At 39.7% G+C, this 16,891-nt stretch overlaps 2 protein-coding genes across 11 annotated transcripts in view; one reads left to right on the top strand and one right to left on the bottom strand.

Annotated features, from left to right (window-relative positions):
* The window catches only part of rbm17 (RNA binding motif protein 17), a 19,349-nt gene extending 14,618 nt beyond the window's left edge, over window positions 1–4,731 (bottom strand). For 2 of the 4 annotated variants that reach the window (XM_085435816.1, XM_085435815.1), the window contains exons 1-6: window positions 4,391–4,455; window positions 3,839–3,986; window positions 2,218–2,334; window positions 1,029–1,195; window positions 673–785; window positions 359–409 (exon numbers count right to left, since the gene is read on the bottom strand). In XM_085435816.1, the coding sequence (XP_085291942.1) occupies window positions 359–409; window positions 673–785; window positions 1,029–1,195; window positions 2,218–2,334; window positions 3,839–3,961 (571 nt within the window). In that variant the 5' untranslated portion in view covers window positions 3,962–3,986; window positions 4,391–4,455. Of the gene's footprint in view, window positions 1–358; window positions 410–672; window positions 786–1,028; window positions 1,196–2,217; window positions 2,335–3,838; window positions 3,987–4,390; window positions 4,456–4,674 lie in introns of those variants that run through there. The other 2 variants (XM_085435814.1, XM_085435813.1) reach the window with 2 other exon arrangements.
* il15ra (interleukin 15 receptor subunit alpha) lies at window positions 4,580–16,891 on the top strand. 7 transcript variants are annotated; one of them, XM_085435817.1, is made up of 8 exons: window positions 4,580–4,755; window positions 5,313–5,504; window positions 8,060–8,116; window positions 8,194–8,241; window positions 10,948–11,028; window positions 14,974–15,045; window positions 15,645–15,729; window positions 15,833–16,891. In XM_085435817.1, exons 1-8 carry the CDS (start codon window positions 4,686–4,688, stop codon window positions 15,894–15,896), a joined length of 669 nt encoding a protein of 222 aa, XP_085291943.1. In that variant the 5' UTR covers window positions 4,580–4,685; the 3' UTR covers window positions 15,897–16,891. The 7 variants fall into 7 exon arrangements, with proteins under 7 accessions (XP_085291943.1, XP_085291945.1, XP_085291944.1 ...); XM_085435818.1 differs by having other exon boundaries at window positions 4,582–4,755; window positions 14,977–15,045; XM_085435819.1 differs by lacking the exon at window positions 8,194–8,241.

The raw sequence follows: 16,891 nt of genomic DNA, 5'->3' as shown, positions 1-16,891 counted from the left end.
TTGGAACCATCATCTGTTTTCTCTTCGGTCACGCTCGGTTGATTTTTCTAGTCGGCACACTCATTTCCTCCATTACGCGCTGGCTCCATTACCCGCTGGCTGCTTCCCAAACAAACACACGTGCGGCTTGGCACTTGTGCTGTACGTAACAAGTCACGCGACGTGACGCTGCGGCTGTGATTGGTTCGGCTCTGCGCTACTTAATTTGGATTGGCTGACCTTTTTTTTTTTTTTTTTGAGGACAAGAGCGGCGAGGTCTATCGCGATAGCTTAATTTCTCTATCGAGTAAAAGTTATATCGCGATACATATCGTTATCGTTCTATCGCCCACCTCTACCTCAGACTTATCAGACTTACCATCTCTGTCCACAAGGGAAGATGGAGGGGCAATGGCTGCTCCACCCATGCCTGAAACAGAGACAAAAACAGATCAAACAATCAGGCAAGTGGGTTTTACTTTTTGTTTTACTTTCAAAATAACTTCAGTGATCAATTTATGATAAGAAAACAAAGACAAGTAATCTCTGGGAGGGGCACAAACCATCTAGGGTGTCAACTGATTTGAAATCACGAGACGCTAAATGTCTAAACAATGTGGATAAGGATCAGATCACAGATTATTTTACTTGCAAATCAGAGTCAAAACATCATTCAGTGTTTCAAGAACTCACTTCTTTTCCTCCTCTCCTTTTCGTACTCCTCCTCCTCATCCGAGTCTTCCTCTGCTGCCGGGAAACGAGAGAAACCACTGGGAGCTCCACTTTCGTGTCTGTCTTTCCTTTTCCTGCAGACACAACGCCCACATTCAGGATTTAGTTGTCTGCTTCATTCAGTTCATTTCTAAATCAAAGTAAAGATCCTCCAAATTCCTGAAAACTAATAAATAAAAATCTATTTTAATCATTTTAAATGTGGAAGAATAGAAAGCTTCAAGTATTTTATTTCATCTAGTTTGTCAATCTTTAGCTTGTATAATACATCGCCTACTGAGGAGAATTTAAAACAAAAGAAAAGAAAACAGCCATACTTTTCCCTCTCTTCAATTTCCTTCTGCCGCTCCTGCTCCCTCTGTCGCTGCCGTTCTTCTCTGTGACGCTTCACCACCTTCTCGTAGTCATTGGGGAACATGGGGTCATACTCGTCTGCTAAGGGGATCAGCACATCACTAGCAGAGAAGGCACTGGGGACTGCATCCTAAAGCAAGAACCAGCAACATATGAGTGAGATAAATGAGTTCCTTTACAATTTTTACACTGGACACTGTTATATTCTCCCTCTGCATCTTTGGCAAAGATCCAACTGAATTAAATTTTAAAAAAAAAATTAAAAACAGCAAAATACAGACAACATGAAAGAACTGGTTGACAACATTACGCTATAGAATACTATATGTAATACTAAAGATAAAGCTGGATTTATGGCACACGAGGGGTGGATGAACGCAGGGGAAATGTGGTTTTTATACATGTTTACGCATATTAGACTGGTGATGTGATTCTTCAATTATCTTTATACCTGCAAAGCAAAGAGCAGTTGTTTTTAACTAAAGAAATAAAACTTATTTCATTCCACCTTGCTCATCTCTACTGCAGCGCTGCCTCACTGTCACCCAGAAAGGAGCGACTGCAGCTCCACATACACTCATCACTGAACCATGACGACAGCCGTGTAAATCTGTTTCTTCCTGTCTCATGTAGAAACTGAGAATAAGCTTGAATTTAGTATCTGACCAGTGTCCAATAAAGAAGCAGTGGCTGCTGCTTATCAAACAAATCAGCAGATTTATTTTAAAAACAGCATTCAGTCTCGACTTGATTTGGAAACAGTTTTATTTGTAGTTCAGCAAATCTCATCATATCCGAGGAAGCATTGACTAAAAGAATCCTTGTAAAGCTTTCCAAAGGTTGCTGGTGTTACTCTACTAATATGCAACCTGTCTCAAAGTGAGCCTTTGCTTTTAACATTCAGCCTGCAAGCCACGATCAGAGAGAATGTGAACACACAGCAACGTCAGACACGATCACCACCAGCTTTGTCGTTATAAAAGACCGTTTGACCGATGTTTGTGCAGCATTACAGATATTTAAGACTCAAGTAATGCTGCACAAACAGCATAATTTGTCCAGGTGTTTTTCAATATTTCCATACTGACCAACCCAGTAACAGTTTAACACTGGTCTTGAATACCCATCCATAACAAACACTGTGAGCCGTACCTTGAGGCCAGCCGCAACATGTGGAGGAGCGTCTGTGATCTGTCGCTCATCACTGGAACTTCCTCTCTTAAGATCAATGACAGGCGCCAAGACGGTGGTCTGCTTCATCCGCTGGGTCTACAGAAAAGAAAAAAAACAACAAAAAAAAAAACAGCATAAACAAAACAACCAATTAACCTTGTTCTTCTTCTGATCAGTGACTGTAGAAATACATCAAACAGAAAACCATTTGCTCCACACTGGCATGACAGACAGTTGCTGCGGATATGTTGGCTGCACATCCCAAACATGCTCTACTGAATTGTAATCTGGTGACTGCAGAGACCATTCGAGCACAGGGATCTCATTATCACATTCAAGACACCAGTCTGGGATTATCTGAGCTTTGTGACATGGGATGCTATCTGCAGGAAGCAGCCATCAGAACATGGGCACACAGTGGTCATGATTGGATGGACATGGTCAGCAACAATACTCAGAAAGGAAGTAGCATTAAAAAGAAAAAAACCTCAGTCTGTATAAACAAGCCCAAATTATGGCAAGAAAACTGCTGTATATAGACAAGTTCATTCAGAGATGCTTTTCGGCATACTCATTTGTGGTTTACTCATAGGGGTTATTTTGTAACTCAAATAACCACTATGTCGCCCAGGGCTGCAATGATTCATCAAGTAAATCAAATATTTCAATTTAAAAAAAGTTTTTAAACACAAATCTTTTGCTTTGATGCTTCGTTTAACATACGACTCTGTAGCGTGCCATTATCACCATGGAAATGCAAGCATTTCACCCACATTTACATGTAAAAACAAACCTACAATAGAAACTTATTTAGGAGCAGCATGTAAATAATAGGTTTGACCAAATTAAGTCCACACAGCCGCCAGTTTTCAACAAAAGCACTGATAACACAACGGCAAGAGTGATGATGACGCTGGTTTAAGATGGAGCCATATTCTTTTTACACATACACAGATTGCAAAGAGCAAAAAGGCAGAGCCGTTACCGAGACGGTAAGCTCAGGCTGAGTGAAAGAAAACTTGTTTCAGGTGTCCAAAACATCAGCGTGCTTCCTGTGATCAACATTAAAACCTTTACTGGGAAAAAGTGAGTGGGAGTCCTTCATCAAAGCACCTGATCAACAAACTCCAAAGTGATGAAAAGTGAGCTTCGTAGCTGCTCCATCCACGGCCATTTGTTTATTTTTTTTTTTTAAAAGTCCTGTAAAGCTGCAGAAGTTTTATTAAAATCTGCAGAACTATTAACTTAGTCTGATACTGTGTTTAAATCATACAGCTTAATGAAGGCTGACGGCAACCGCTCAGTTTTACATAGAAGGGAAGAATGAGGCAAGACTGGGATGTACTAGACCAGATTTAATTCAAAACATTCATAACATTTTTCAGACCAAATGTAAAATAATATAAAATATTTTGTTAATTAAATTACATTAATATTTAACAATATAAAAAAAGAGCTTTTTTTACAAGCTAATAAAAATGTACACATGTACACACATAAGCACTAGTATCATCATTTCTGACCATCTTATAAACAAAAGTGTACGTTAAGCTTGATTGAATGACAGCCCACTATAATACATGTGTAGTACTGCACGCACCTTGGCCTGTGTCAGAGCCGCCTTCTTCACCTTCAGCTGGGACTGTAGCAGCTTGAAGTTCTTGGACCAGCCTTCGGTCTTAGTGTCACTGGCACCCACACCGAGGTCATCATAGAGCGACATTGCTGTCCGTCAGTGCTCCTGTTGCCTTCGGACACACAAACACGTTTCACTTCTCAATATTTATCGAGCCTACGGTATCATCATTCAGTCCTTCACTGCTTGGAAAAGCAAAAAATTTTAAAAAAAATTAAATCGGTTATAACGTGCAACAGCTAAATCACAAATCTCCGCTATAACCTTTTGTGATTCCGTCGTTTGATACTGAAGCAAATTTCCCAGGAGAAACTGGGAAACGTTAGCTAGCTAACGAAAGCTAAGGCTAGTGTTGCTAATGTCTGCTCCTTATGAAATGTGTCAAGAAAAGACCCAACATTCGTTCCACTGTCTCTATACCTACCACTATTAAATAGAATTTAAAATTAATTACAAGTCAGTTCATATTAATCTACTTTTTTTCTTTAAAAAGGCTAACCAGCACATTTGATATACCTCCTCACTGCTCGTAACGGAAGCCGGAGCGCAAAAACAAAAACCAAGAGCCAACATTTGCCGGGATTTTACGGTCTTGCGCCATCTGGCGCCCGGATGACTCATTTGAAACCAGCAATTTCTGCAGAAATATGCCCTGTTGTTAAAATGGGCGGATCACACACAGCACAAGGGGAGTGTCATGATATAAAGCGAAAGTGTGAACGAAAAGAAATACCGCGGCGACAGCGACGATGGTCTTTACCGGCCTGGTTTTATTTAGTGAACATGTTTTAAGTCACTACCGAGGTGTCCGATGGCTCTGGTTTCACTGGCTTTCCCCGTCTGCGTTATGATAGTATGTTGGTCTCAATTATCCAGCAGCGGTAAGTGCAAACAAATTTCAACTCGACCGAGTACGCTCCAGAAAGTGCTTTAAACTGCGCATGCCGCAATTTGTTTTGTTTATAGTTTATCGCTTATTTAATCAGTGATTAAATTTGATCACCTTCAAAGACAAGTCGTTCAAATAGAAGGCATAAATAAACTCGCACACGTCAGCGTTTTACGGTGAGATATGTCGGAGGGGGATAATTGCTTATTGAAGACATACCTGCGGCTTGATTTGTGTTTTGTTTATTTTTGGTAAATCATTGTTTCTCGCCGTCTCCGTATCGTAAATCTTCATAGTGAAACCTAAATGCTGAAAGTCGCAAGTGTGTATCGTTATGAATCCTGCTAAATTTTTGACTTAGAAGCGGGGTTGACCTGATGTGTATGGGATGGTGTAAACGTTTTTATTGACGACATCAGGTTACCATTAGTACATTGCTAGAAGTTAGAATTATGGAACTTACGTACACCATTCGCCAAAAAAATACTGGTTATTTATTTTTAATCGTATAGTTTTATTTAAAAAAAATTATCATTATTATTTTTACAGATAACAGCTGTCCATGTCCAGAAATTCCAAAGTTGAATTTAACAAACCTCCCACAACAAGGCTGCTTCAAAATAGATGACCGTTTTCGCTACAAATGTATGGATGGTTACCTGAGAAAAGCGGGAACCTCAACTTTAATCAAATGCGAAAATCCTGGAGCACAGTGGAGCAAACCATCGCTGGTGTGTATACGTAAGTATTATTTGCTGGTACATTTATTAACACCAAAGATGAAAACATCTCTCTATCCACACACATGTAAACCGGTACATTGTTACGAGGTCCCAAACACAGCTGAATGGTTCAAAGAGGCTTCTCTTCTCTTGACGTTCCAAGCTGAGGTCATTTGGAAACAGCGGTACTGCGGCTTGTTGCTTTTCTTTTTCCCTTTTAGTTTAAAAAGTTCCACTTGGTTAACTTTCAAGTATTCACATTAGATTTGGCCTTGGGGGGGAGGATTACAAATCCAGTATCCATGAACCCATATTTGTTATAACTCTAGATTCTTGGATTACAGCTAATGGTTGCTAATAGTGCTGACAGTCTGAATTTTGAGTGCTCAGAAGTAGTAGTACTGGTATTATCATAACATGAATCCATTACCATTATCACTTTGAAAAATGGGAGCTGTTATGTTCAGTCATTACCCCAGGGGATGACTGAATTGCTAGGTAACCCTGAAAGTCTGCTCTTGGATGAATGGGTGGAGAGGGTTTATAGAAGGCCAGCCCCTACATGCGTTCCCTGGAGGAACTTAAAATATTAATACAGAGCATAGGCTGGTGCCTGGTATCTGTGGCACAACCGAAGGATGTCTGATTATCGGTGGATTATTTAGTCTTTGTCTGTCTCTGGCTGAATAAAAGTCACACTAGCCTCTGTTTACTGATAAAACCTCAACAGTACTGACAGCCCCGTGTGTCAAGATGGTTCGGTTCAAACCAGCCGACTAAACCATCCCACGCTCTGTAGTACACTGGCACGCCCTCCCTTCCGATTTATCAAATGTAGAGTCATACTAGAACTGTTGACGTCAGGTGTCTGGCTGGAAGTCTGAAATTTACAAGAGATAAGAGAATGCAATGGTTCCTTTTCGGGTGCAGTGGAAAGCCACCCACATGTGGTTTGTTTTTGTGTTGTCACAGCTGATAACTGTGAGCAGTTTCCTTTTTAGACTCTAGCTTGGCGCAAAGGTGACATTATCTACTGTAAAAGGAAATGAGTGAATATTTCGCATGCACCTGTTTCTACACACCACAAACATTTATTCACCTGCTAGGAAACAGATTTGATGAAAGATTGTCTATAGACTCAAAACATTGGATGGAAGGAGCACTTTTAAGGTTCCATGAAAGAAGGACATGAGAAAGGGAGAGCAGGGGAAGGACATTTAGTAATTTAGGGGATCCAGAGGATTAGTAAGGAGGAAGTGAGTGCAGTGGACTTTTTGAGACACTGTGTAACACAATTAGACAATGCTTAAGGAATGAAGAAGTGCACTGGTGCTGATATCTATTTTTACAAGAATGGCAGTGATGTGCAGTTATAGTGGGGATAAAATGTCACTTGCCCTGGGTCTTGTACCCAGACTTATGTTTTATGGGTTTGATTTTTTTTTTTTTTTTTAAATTCTGTTTATCATGCATGTGGAGATGAGTATCTGATGCTTTTCAGTCTCTATTTTTGCCTTTGGTTCTTTATTCTGTTTCTCCAGTTTTGTCTCATGGTCATCCTTCTGCAAGTATGCATGGCTGAGTCTTTGTCATTTCCAGTTTTTACTCTGTCTCTTGTGCTTTGTATTTGTTTTGACTTTCCTAGTTGCCTTCTTGCTGATTATACTCACAATGTGTACCACTCTTAGCCTCATTAGCTGTCCACGTTTCCTGCTGTCGTCCCACAAGGCTTTGTAGAAAGAGCACTATAGATACACTGTTTTCTTGGAGAGTGCTGATGGAGAAGTATATAAAAAGTCAAAAGAAGTTGTACTGTCTCTAATCTAGTGAAAGCATAAGGTTGGTGCTTCATGAGGAAGTCAGAAGTAGCAGAGGAAAAATCTGAGGGTGATGCAGCAACAAATGAGGTCATTGTCGAGATGGGGTTACATCAGGGACCAGCTCTTGGGTGCTTCTTGTTTGCTATGATAATGACGAGTGAGGTCAGACATGAGTCTGTGTGGACTAGAATGTTCACATCGCGATCTTTAGTGGGAGCAGGAAGCAGGTTTAAGAGAGCCTGGAGAAGTAAAGGAAGGAAAGTCAATAGAACCAAGACACGGTACATGTATGTAAATGAGAGGGAGATTGTTGGAAAGCTGAGTATGCAAAGAGGGAATGTAGATGCCTTTTTAAATGTCTATTGTCAACCATCCAAAACAACGAACATTGCGCAAGAGAGGAGAAGAAAATGCAGGCAAAGTGGAACAGATGGAGACCAGTATCGGGTTGATTTGTGACAGACAGATGTGCAGAGCAGTGCATCATGGGAATGCAGTGAAGTGAAGAATGCAAAGTAAAAGGGATTTGACTGTCTACCTGTAGAACACCCTGGACATGGGGAATAGTTGGATCTTAGTCAAGTCTATAATACTTTCAGCCAGAATGTGGTGATAATAGATTTATAATCTATAATAGATCTCTGATCCATACAGTACTTTCTTTCTTTCTTTTTTTTCTTTTAAGCTTTCCCACTTTAATTTTTTTTTTTTTTTTTTTTAAATGCATCTCTTGTATTTCTTTGTCATGTTTCAGCTGACCCAAGGATAACCACAACACAACCACCAAAAGCAACAAGTACAACAACAACAGGTAAGCGTCTGTCTAAGGAAAATGGTGTTTGCCATACTTTGCTGACATGTGTGCTTAATGATGGTTTGGTTTTGCAGAGAGTCACACTGATATTTCCTCTTACTCCGTCAGTACTTCCGCTATCAGTAAGTTCTCTATTTGCATGATTGTGACGATCAAAAACCGTGACCTATAACCACTACTAATAAACTAAAAGGAAACTAAATGTCTCAACGGTGTGACAGTAATACTAATATTAGAGCCATGTATAGTGTCTGTGTATATATTACTCATTTTACTTTTATCACCCATTTTTTACACCTTCTTATGGAACAAAAACAAACCCCAGTACCTGCAGCCATCAGGCTTCTTAATTCTCATACAAATGGCAGATGAACTAAGACACATGAATTTCCTTTTAGTTTAACCCTCTCGAGGCAGGCATTGCCGATTTGCAACAGTTAAAAACTAACAACCTGATTACCCCACATACATATTTTCTGAGGTGTTTTTTAATTTAACTCAGAAGTACCACTGCAGGACTTGGTTGTGCATTAGCAACAAAAAGTTAAATTTGAGCCTGAGAGGGTTAAGTTATTATTCTTATTGATATATTGCAGTGTTACAGGTTGGAATGTTCAAACTAGTAGATGTAACATGGGCTATTTAAGTGTACAGTGAGCAAATGGTCCTAAAAGACGACATTTGAACTGGGTAATTTGGGTGAAATGACTCTCAAAGTAATCCAGGAGGTGTTGCAGTGCAGCTACTATTAAAGGAAATGGTTTACTGTAGTGAAACCTCAAGTCCTACAGCAACACAAAAAGATTTGATCTGTAGCAAATCTGCTTTGAATGACATCAAGAAATTTAGTTTTATTTCTTTATTTATGATTTTTAGCATCATGGAAATGAAGCGCATCTGTTCTTGTCAAATCAAAATGTATCCAGTAACAGAAACTTCTGGTAGTGTTCCCATGGTTAGTTCCTTTAATCATTATAGTTCAACACAGCTCAGCTAAGCAACCAGACAATCTTGATATCATAATCACCGCTTCAAGAACTAACTTTTGCAAATTATGGGACTTGGTTTGGGCCCTTACTAACAGTAAAGTAAAAATGCCCCAGCTCCTATGAGTCATTCATTTCACAGCAGTTGTCATGCTCAGATTAACTGTAAATGATCAGTGGGGCAGTTTACATTTCTGCTGTGTACATCTGTGGCTGTGAACCCCCACCCCTCCCCTTATTTGTTATTTGCATATTTGTCATGCTTGCATGTTTCAGATCATCACACAAATCTAAGTGTTAGACAAACTTAAGCCTGGAAAGCCAGTTTTGTTTTTTGGTTGTTGTTGTTGGGGCTTTTTTGTTTGTTTTTGTTTTTTCTTAATGATTTCTTAAATCATTGTCAGAGTGCACTTGAGCTTCATGGCATGAATTTCCTGGACATTCTCCTACAGGAGTTTCTGACTGAGAGAATAATTGTTTCAGTCAATTATGGCAAGTTGTTCAAATTCTGAAGAAGCAAAGTAGACAGGGATCATTGCACTACCATATGACTGTTGGTATGATGTTCTTTTCATGAAGTGCTTTGTTAGCTGTATTCCAGATGTAATGAAATCCAAACCTCAACCCTTTGTCTCATCAGTCCATTGACTATTTACTCAAACAAAAAAAACTTAGTTTTTTTTTTTTTTGTTTTTTTTTTTGTTTTTTACTTGTTGGTACTGAATCATGAACACTGACATTAACTGAGGCAAGTGTGGCCTGCATTTTCTTTTTTTTCTTTTTTTTTGTAAATGTTGGGGCTTTTTGTAGTTTTGTCTCCTGGATGAGCAGCCAATGGGCTCTTGGGGGTAATTTTGGTAGGCTCACCACTCCATGATGGTTTCTTTAGGGTTGGCATGATGTGTTGCTTTTTGACATCTACTTCACTTTGTCAGACAGGATCTGCTTGAGTGATTTCTTTAACAGATATGACCGTAATCATGCCCAGGTGTGTTTAGTGAAATTTAACTCAAGCTTTCCAAAAAATGTGGTTAGTCATAGGTAACTTGTTTAGTCATTCATGACTAAGTGATAGTCATGAATGAGTGAGGAAAATTCATCTGGGAGCAACAAATACAACTCCAGCTCCTCTTAACATTTTGTTTAACAAAATGTTAATTTCCATTACTAGGGGCGATTGTGGCTCAAGAGTTGGGAGTTCGCCTTGTAATTGGAAGGTTGCCGGTTCAAGCCCCAGCTTGGACAGTCTCGGTCGTTGTCCTTGGGCAAGACACTTCACCCGTTGCCTACTGGTGGTGGTCAGAGGGCCCGGTGGCGCCAGTGTCCGGCAGCCTCGCCTCTGTCAGTGCGCCCCAGGGTGGCTGTGGCTACAATGTAGCTGCCATCACCAGTGTGTGAATGTGTGTGTGAATGGGTGGATGACTGATTGTGTAAAGCGCTTTGGGGTCCTTAGGGACTAGTAAAAGCGCTATATAAATACAGGCCATTTACTAATATTAAATGGTGGCTGGGGAGAGGGAGGTCTGGGCTTCTTTGCGGGGCTGCTGCCCCTGCAACCTGCAGGGGCAGTGGAAGAAAATGGACTGATAGATAACATTAAATCCTGCATGTATTTTTCAGCTATTGTAATATACGTGGCATGTTGAAGCTAACTAATGTAAAATCAAACGCAGTATAACACTCCATGCATGCTTGAAGATAGTTATGGGGTTTTAGTTTGGGATAATGGAACAAACGCATGTTTCATAACAGAGGGATAATTCGTGCTACAACTAATCTTAGCAGTGAGAGATGTGGTCAGGGTTTTTATAGTATTAATAGAGGTGGGTTTTTTCTTCTCAGCAACAGCTTCTACTGCCCAGATGATGCAGAATTCAAGCACAGTGCTTGAACAAGGAACCAGTACACAGACAACCACCCACGGTAAAGAACTTAAATTCATACGTACTTTCTCAGTTAGCTTCTGCTGAGCTGTTGCTTTCAAGTGTGCCAGGTGAAATGTTGCTACTGACGCCCAAAGTCATGATTAACCTCATCCACCAGACTGCTTATAGGGACTCTTGTGTTCAGTGGCTCTGTCTCATACTTGCTGTCAAACATGGTGGTGCAGAGAGGTGATGATTTGGGCTTCCTAGTGATTTAGTTGACCATGAGCCCCACTATATACTAAAGTATTCTACAGTCAAATATGAGGCCATTTGTCTCACAGCTCTGTTCACATGGAGTCAGGGCAGTGATCCCAGGCATAGCTGCTGAGGTCTGCAATGACCCAGACCTCAGCCTGACTGAAAGGCTGTGGCACAACTTGAGAATACTATGAATAAACAAATGGTTGCAAACCCGAATGAAATAAAGCAACATTGTAAAGAAGAGTGGGGCAAACTTCCTCCTCAAGGATGCGAGTCTGATTGTTTCAAGTTATTGCTGCTAAAGATGGTTCTACAAGCTACTAAATTATGGGGTTTATTTGGTCTTTCCCCACTGTACTCTCCTTCAAGCCTTTTGACACCTTTATCACTAAAATGGGCACCCTCTACAATATAAATATATTTTTGTCATTTAATCAGCTCTGCTTGAGACCAAGAGGGACATGAGAAGGGACCGTTCAGATATGAGATGCTTTTCTAGCACCTAATGGCTCACCAGACGTTGAATGTAAAACAAACTGCTTCTGAGCCAGAAGTAGCCCTTCAGAATCTAATCTGCTTTGTTTTATCTGTGACCACATGATGTCAAAGTAAGATGGTTACGCCAAGGAACTGTACTGGTTCTTGAAGTGTGTGTGTGTGTGTGTGTGTGTGTGTGGTGTCATTCTAAATTGCCCATATATGTGAATCTGTGTGCGAATGGTTGTTTGCCTAAGTGGAAGAGAATGGATAGGCTTCAAATTACACTTACTTACTGCACAATTATTCTAACCTGTCAGTGCCTGCAGTGCTTAATTAGAAGACTTCTGAGGGCATGTGCTTTTCTTTAACTGCTTCAGTGTCTTTTTTTTTTCTTTTTTTTTTTTTATAAGACTGAAGGAAATTCAAAAAGATTAATTTGTAATCCAACCTTAGAGATTTCCCTCAGCGGTGGAACGTTGTGTTGAATGAATAATTCTGTGGAGTGTGCACCACACATCATATTACAAGACCACCAGTGTCCATGGAAGGTCTGGCACGAGGAATTTCATTCCAAGTTGTCATAACAATGGTGTGTGTGTGTGTGTGTGTGTGTGTGTGTGTGTGTGTGTGAGAGAGAGTCAAACTGTGCACACTTATAGGACCGTCATCATATATAAACATCCTGTAGTCTTCACTGCCTAAACCCTCAATTTGTAAGTATGAATAATACAGGCCAGTAATCAAACACAAACGTTGTGTGATCTTGAAGATACAAACTGGACGCTTTAGTAATCCATGCAGTGTGGACATGTTTCGTTAGAACTACTGAAAGCTAACGAAATCTGTCTGACTCAAAGTGTCAATGTGGTTAAAAAAATGTGGTAAAATCTGGCGTCTTCAATGCTACGCTTGCCACATTGATGCTAAAATTTCAATAGAAACTGTTGACAAATTTCTTTGAAACCACTTTTAGTAATTCGGTCACCTATAGAAAGAAATCAGCTGTTCAATTCAATTTTATTTATATAGCGCCAAATCACAACATAAGTCGCCTCAAGGTGCTTCATAGATGCAGAGAAAAACCCAACAATCATATGACCCCCTATGAGCAGCACTTTGGTAACAGTGGGAAGGAAGGTTCCAAGCCACCAAGTCCAGATTATGTAAATGGACTGGTTCTTATATAGCGCTTTTCTACTCATCTGAGCACTCAATGCGCTTTACACAACTTGTGCGTTCACACAAGCACATTTTTTTTTCTAAGTGCTTTATAGCTAACACACACACACACACTCTCATACTCCGATGGATGCATCGGAGAGCAATTTGGGGTTAGTATCTTGCCCAAGGATAGGTGAAAGCAGATGGGTTTAGGCACTCGCAGCTATGCAAGGAATTGGTTAAAATCTCAAATTTAAAAAAAATTGTCTTGTAGCAGAAACTACTTTCTACATTAGTGACATAAGGGACGTCTAGGGATGGGCACTTAATGGACTGTACTGTAAATATGATGTGAAAAGGGAACTGAAGTAGTTTTTGAGGTTTTACATCAACATCTTTAAGAGAATCTACAATGTTGTGATACACAATCATTAGCATCAACAGCACACGTTTGTTTTTATGGTTGGGTGTTGAATAGCACAGTGCTGTTCAAAAGGTTGTTAGCCTTTAGAACTCTGGGTCTTCCTTCCCTGTCATGCTAAAGCCAGGACACGGCACACAAAGTCTGAAACCCAGATCTGTTTCATAACAAACAGCAGCTATATACAGGTCAAACCTCAAAAGCAGTTCCAGTTGAACCTTAACCACAAATGGTGACGGGTGAAAGAGAGCTGTACACTGGAAAGAGTAACTGGTTAAATGGGTGCAGGCCGTGTAACTAAACTCTAAGCAAACAGCAGGTCGGGGGAGAAAAAGATTGTGCATCTCTAGTTGCTGTCCTTCCAAAGGAAAGGTTTTATGAAAATAATTTAGGAGGAACTGAAACCGAAACTGGGCAGGTGCCATCTAAGGTTTTAATACCAAGGTCAAAGTCTTAGGCAGAGGTGAATCAGCCTTTCTCTGCACTTGAAACTGGATTTTAAAAAGGGAATTGTACAATACCTGGGCTGCAGGACTCTGATGCCCTCAGCATATAAAATCATGTAATGGATGATATTTTTGCTAATGCTGGTTCACAGGATATTATCAAAGTGCTTGAGAAATAAGTCTGGGCTTCTGAAGCCATCTTTGAAACTTCTCTGGGCTATATAAAGACGATATCTAAATGAATTTCAATATTTATTTATTTTTTTGTGATCACAGGCTCAAGTTTCAAAACTAGGGCTTCATTAACATAAAAAGTAAAAAAAAATCATACTTTGACATAAATGTGTGTGGGTTGGTTTTTTTTGTTTGTTTTTTAAAGCAGTACAGATATCATTACAAAAACAACAGCTGAAGCTGCTAATGTGCCGTCTCTTCCATTGAGTCCAGACAGCTGTCATTGCAGTATTTATATAAGCAGTTATTTAAAGGGGACCTATACTATTCTTTATCGTAAATGCTGTAACACTAGTTAATTATCATATTAAACACAATTTCTGAGAGCTAATAGTTCGATTGCTGTTCAAGTACTAAGACTCTTTGCAAAAAGCCAAACAAAAAGGACAACAAAAATCATTTGACTTTGAAATGGTGACACAGCTATTTACATGTAACCATTTACTCTGTTAAAAATGTATGAAGAAATACTAGTGTTAAGTGAGGCTTTCTAAAGGAAAAACACTGTTGCATTGGGAGCTCCCCCTGCTGGGCAGATGCAGTAACTGTCCACACCTGAATCTGCAGATTACCAAAAGAATGAAACTCAGGAGAATCAATTGTGATGAACCAAGGATCGTTTGTTTGAGAAATGTCAGCAGACTTTCAAAGAGTTATCAAAGTCAAGACATATACAGAAGGATGTGTATGTTTGGATTTCAGCTGATAAGCCTGTGAAATAAAGCATAGGTTATATAAGCCATAAATGCAATGGGGTTTGTTTGTGTTTGTTTTGTGTTTTTATTAAAACACAAGCACTGCCACCCAACCTTACCCCACCTTGTGGTAATTTACTAAGTGGTACATAAAGCATAACCTTTTGATATCTGCTTTTCCCCCAGCATTTCACAAAGCCGCATGTACATGCATAAGAAACTTTTCAGGCATGACACTGATTACGTCTTTTTACCTTTACAATTGCACTAATTTGTATAAATTTTATTTTGTACTGGAAAAGCAGAACCTGTGATGGAGACAACAGGACAGACTGACACAATAAAGAACGCCACTCATTCTGCGCTTAAAATTGGTAAGCTTCAACGGCATTATTATTTCTTATCTGAGATCTCATTTAATACACTGATCAGCCATAACATATTTTAGAACCACTAGCAGGTGGTGTGAATAACACTGATTATCTCTTCATCATTGCACTTGTTATGTGGCATATATTAGTGAGCAAGTAGGAACATCAAGCATCTGTGGGATGTGTGGATCAAACTTTAATCCACGCAGGCCCCACTGTGATACATCCAAAGGAAGTCTAGTAAAGTAAGGACTGCTTTGGTAGCAAAAGGAAGCAGGTGGTCATAATGGTCTGCGAGTGTCTGTGTATTATTTGTAAGTCAGTGATGCAACTTCTCGATGGACAAGCAGGGAGTCCCTTGAGGCTAAACGCTGTTTGTGAAGCAAGACGTTTTAGAAATGCTGAAGGCCACAGAGCAGACTCGCAGTGTAGATTCCCTCATTGATGTTTAGGACGGTACATTCTCTGAGATTGTTTGAAAACACTTAACTCACAAAGCAGACTTGGAATTGTTGTATTTAATGAGATGCAGTCATGTTATACCTCTTTTCAGTGAAGAAACTGAATCAGAGCACATTAAGGATTTTCTCTCCCATTTGCAGACGCTGCAACAACCACAGCGGCAACAGTCATCACTGTTTTACTGGTGACTCTTTGTACTGCAGGGATAGTCTTACTGTATCAAAGGTAAAAACAAAATGACTTTTTTGGATTGTCTTTCTATATACTCATTGTTTTGCAGTTGGCTGGTTTTAATCCATTTCAATCCTGATTGTCCTTTTTGTCTCAGGAGGCGAAGAGAGCACACCCCAGTGAACCAAGACCCAGAGGAGCTGTGCACACTGAATGCATGAGTCCTCGCCCACCTGCAGTGGACCAGTAAAAGACACTGACTTTGTTGCGGTTGCAGAGAGCTGCAGCAGTGTTTTACCAAAAGCAACATCCCACTACAGTGAAGAATAGACTCTTACCTCCACGTAGGACTGGTTGTCATCAGTGCCTGATAACCCATTTGAACTTCTGTGGACGTCATCCCAAAGAATCACAGCCATGTTAATATGGCAGTGCAAGAGGCTCAATCTGTAACTTTCATCTTAACAGCTTTCTAGCTTCACATTACCAAAAAACAACTCTATAGGAACTTTATCATTCACATCCCTCTGGGTCAACCATTGCTCTGGTGCTATGGTGGGAAATGTTTGATTTCTATTTCTTTTATTTATTATTCAGATCTCATGAAAATACTAAAACTGATAATGAGTTACTCAGACTAAATGTTGTCTCTAGCCAGGCATTGATGCAATGTATTGCTTTGTCACAGAGATTAACTGTGTTAATACTTTCCTATCTTCAGTATCAATCAGGCTAGATGGACACAAGCAGACCAAATTATTTGTTCAATTTTCTGCAGAGTATTATTTCGGCCAGTAACAACATGTCTTTTGGAGCTGCTACGCTTTCTGCTCAAACATTCAGTAATTTGTGTGGGTCCTTATTTATACCTGGCTTTTAGCCCCTTAGAGAAACGATCACTGGCCACTTTGTTAGCTATGCCTGTTTGTTAAGTCAGGCAAGTCTGATTTGTCTGACCGAAGTACATCAAGTTTTACTTGGGTATGGAGATTGATCTTAAAGGAGAAGCTAAATTATTTATTACATGTTACTGTGAATGGAAAAAGGAAATGCAGTAAGATATGAACTACAGTAGGGAGATCACATTTTGCCTTTTTTTTTTTTATATATAGATATATCTCTATCTCATACACACACATACTCTGTTTTTAAATTCTGCATTGATGAATCATGTAATCAAGGCTTTTAATTGTTTAATAAAGTATTTATTGATGGA

Source organism: Copadichromis virginalis, linkage group LG17 (assembly GCF_057382275.1).
Source record: "Copadichromis virginalis isolate Kocher_CV1m ecotype Utaka linkage group LG17, C_Virginalis_male_GT1.1, whole genome shotgun sequence".
Lineage (NCBI taxonomy): Eukaryota > Metazoa > Chordata > Actinopteri > Cichliformes > Cichlidae > Copadichromis > Copadichromis virginalis.
Note: the sequence above shows the minus strand (reverse complement) of the source record. Positions and strands in the feature narration are given on the sequence as shown.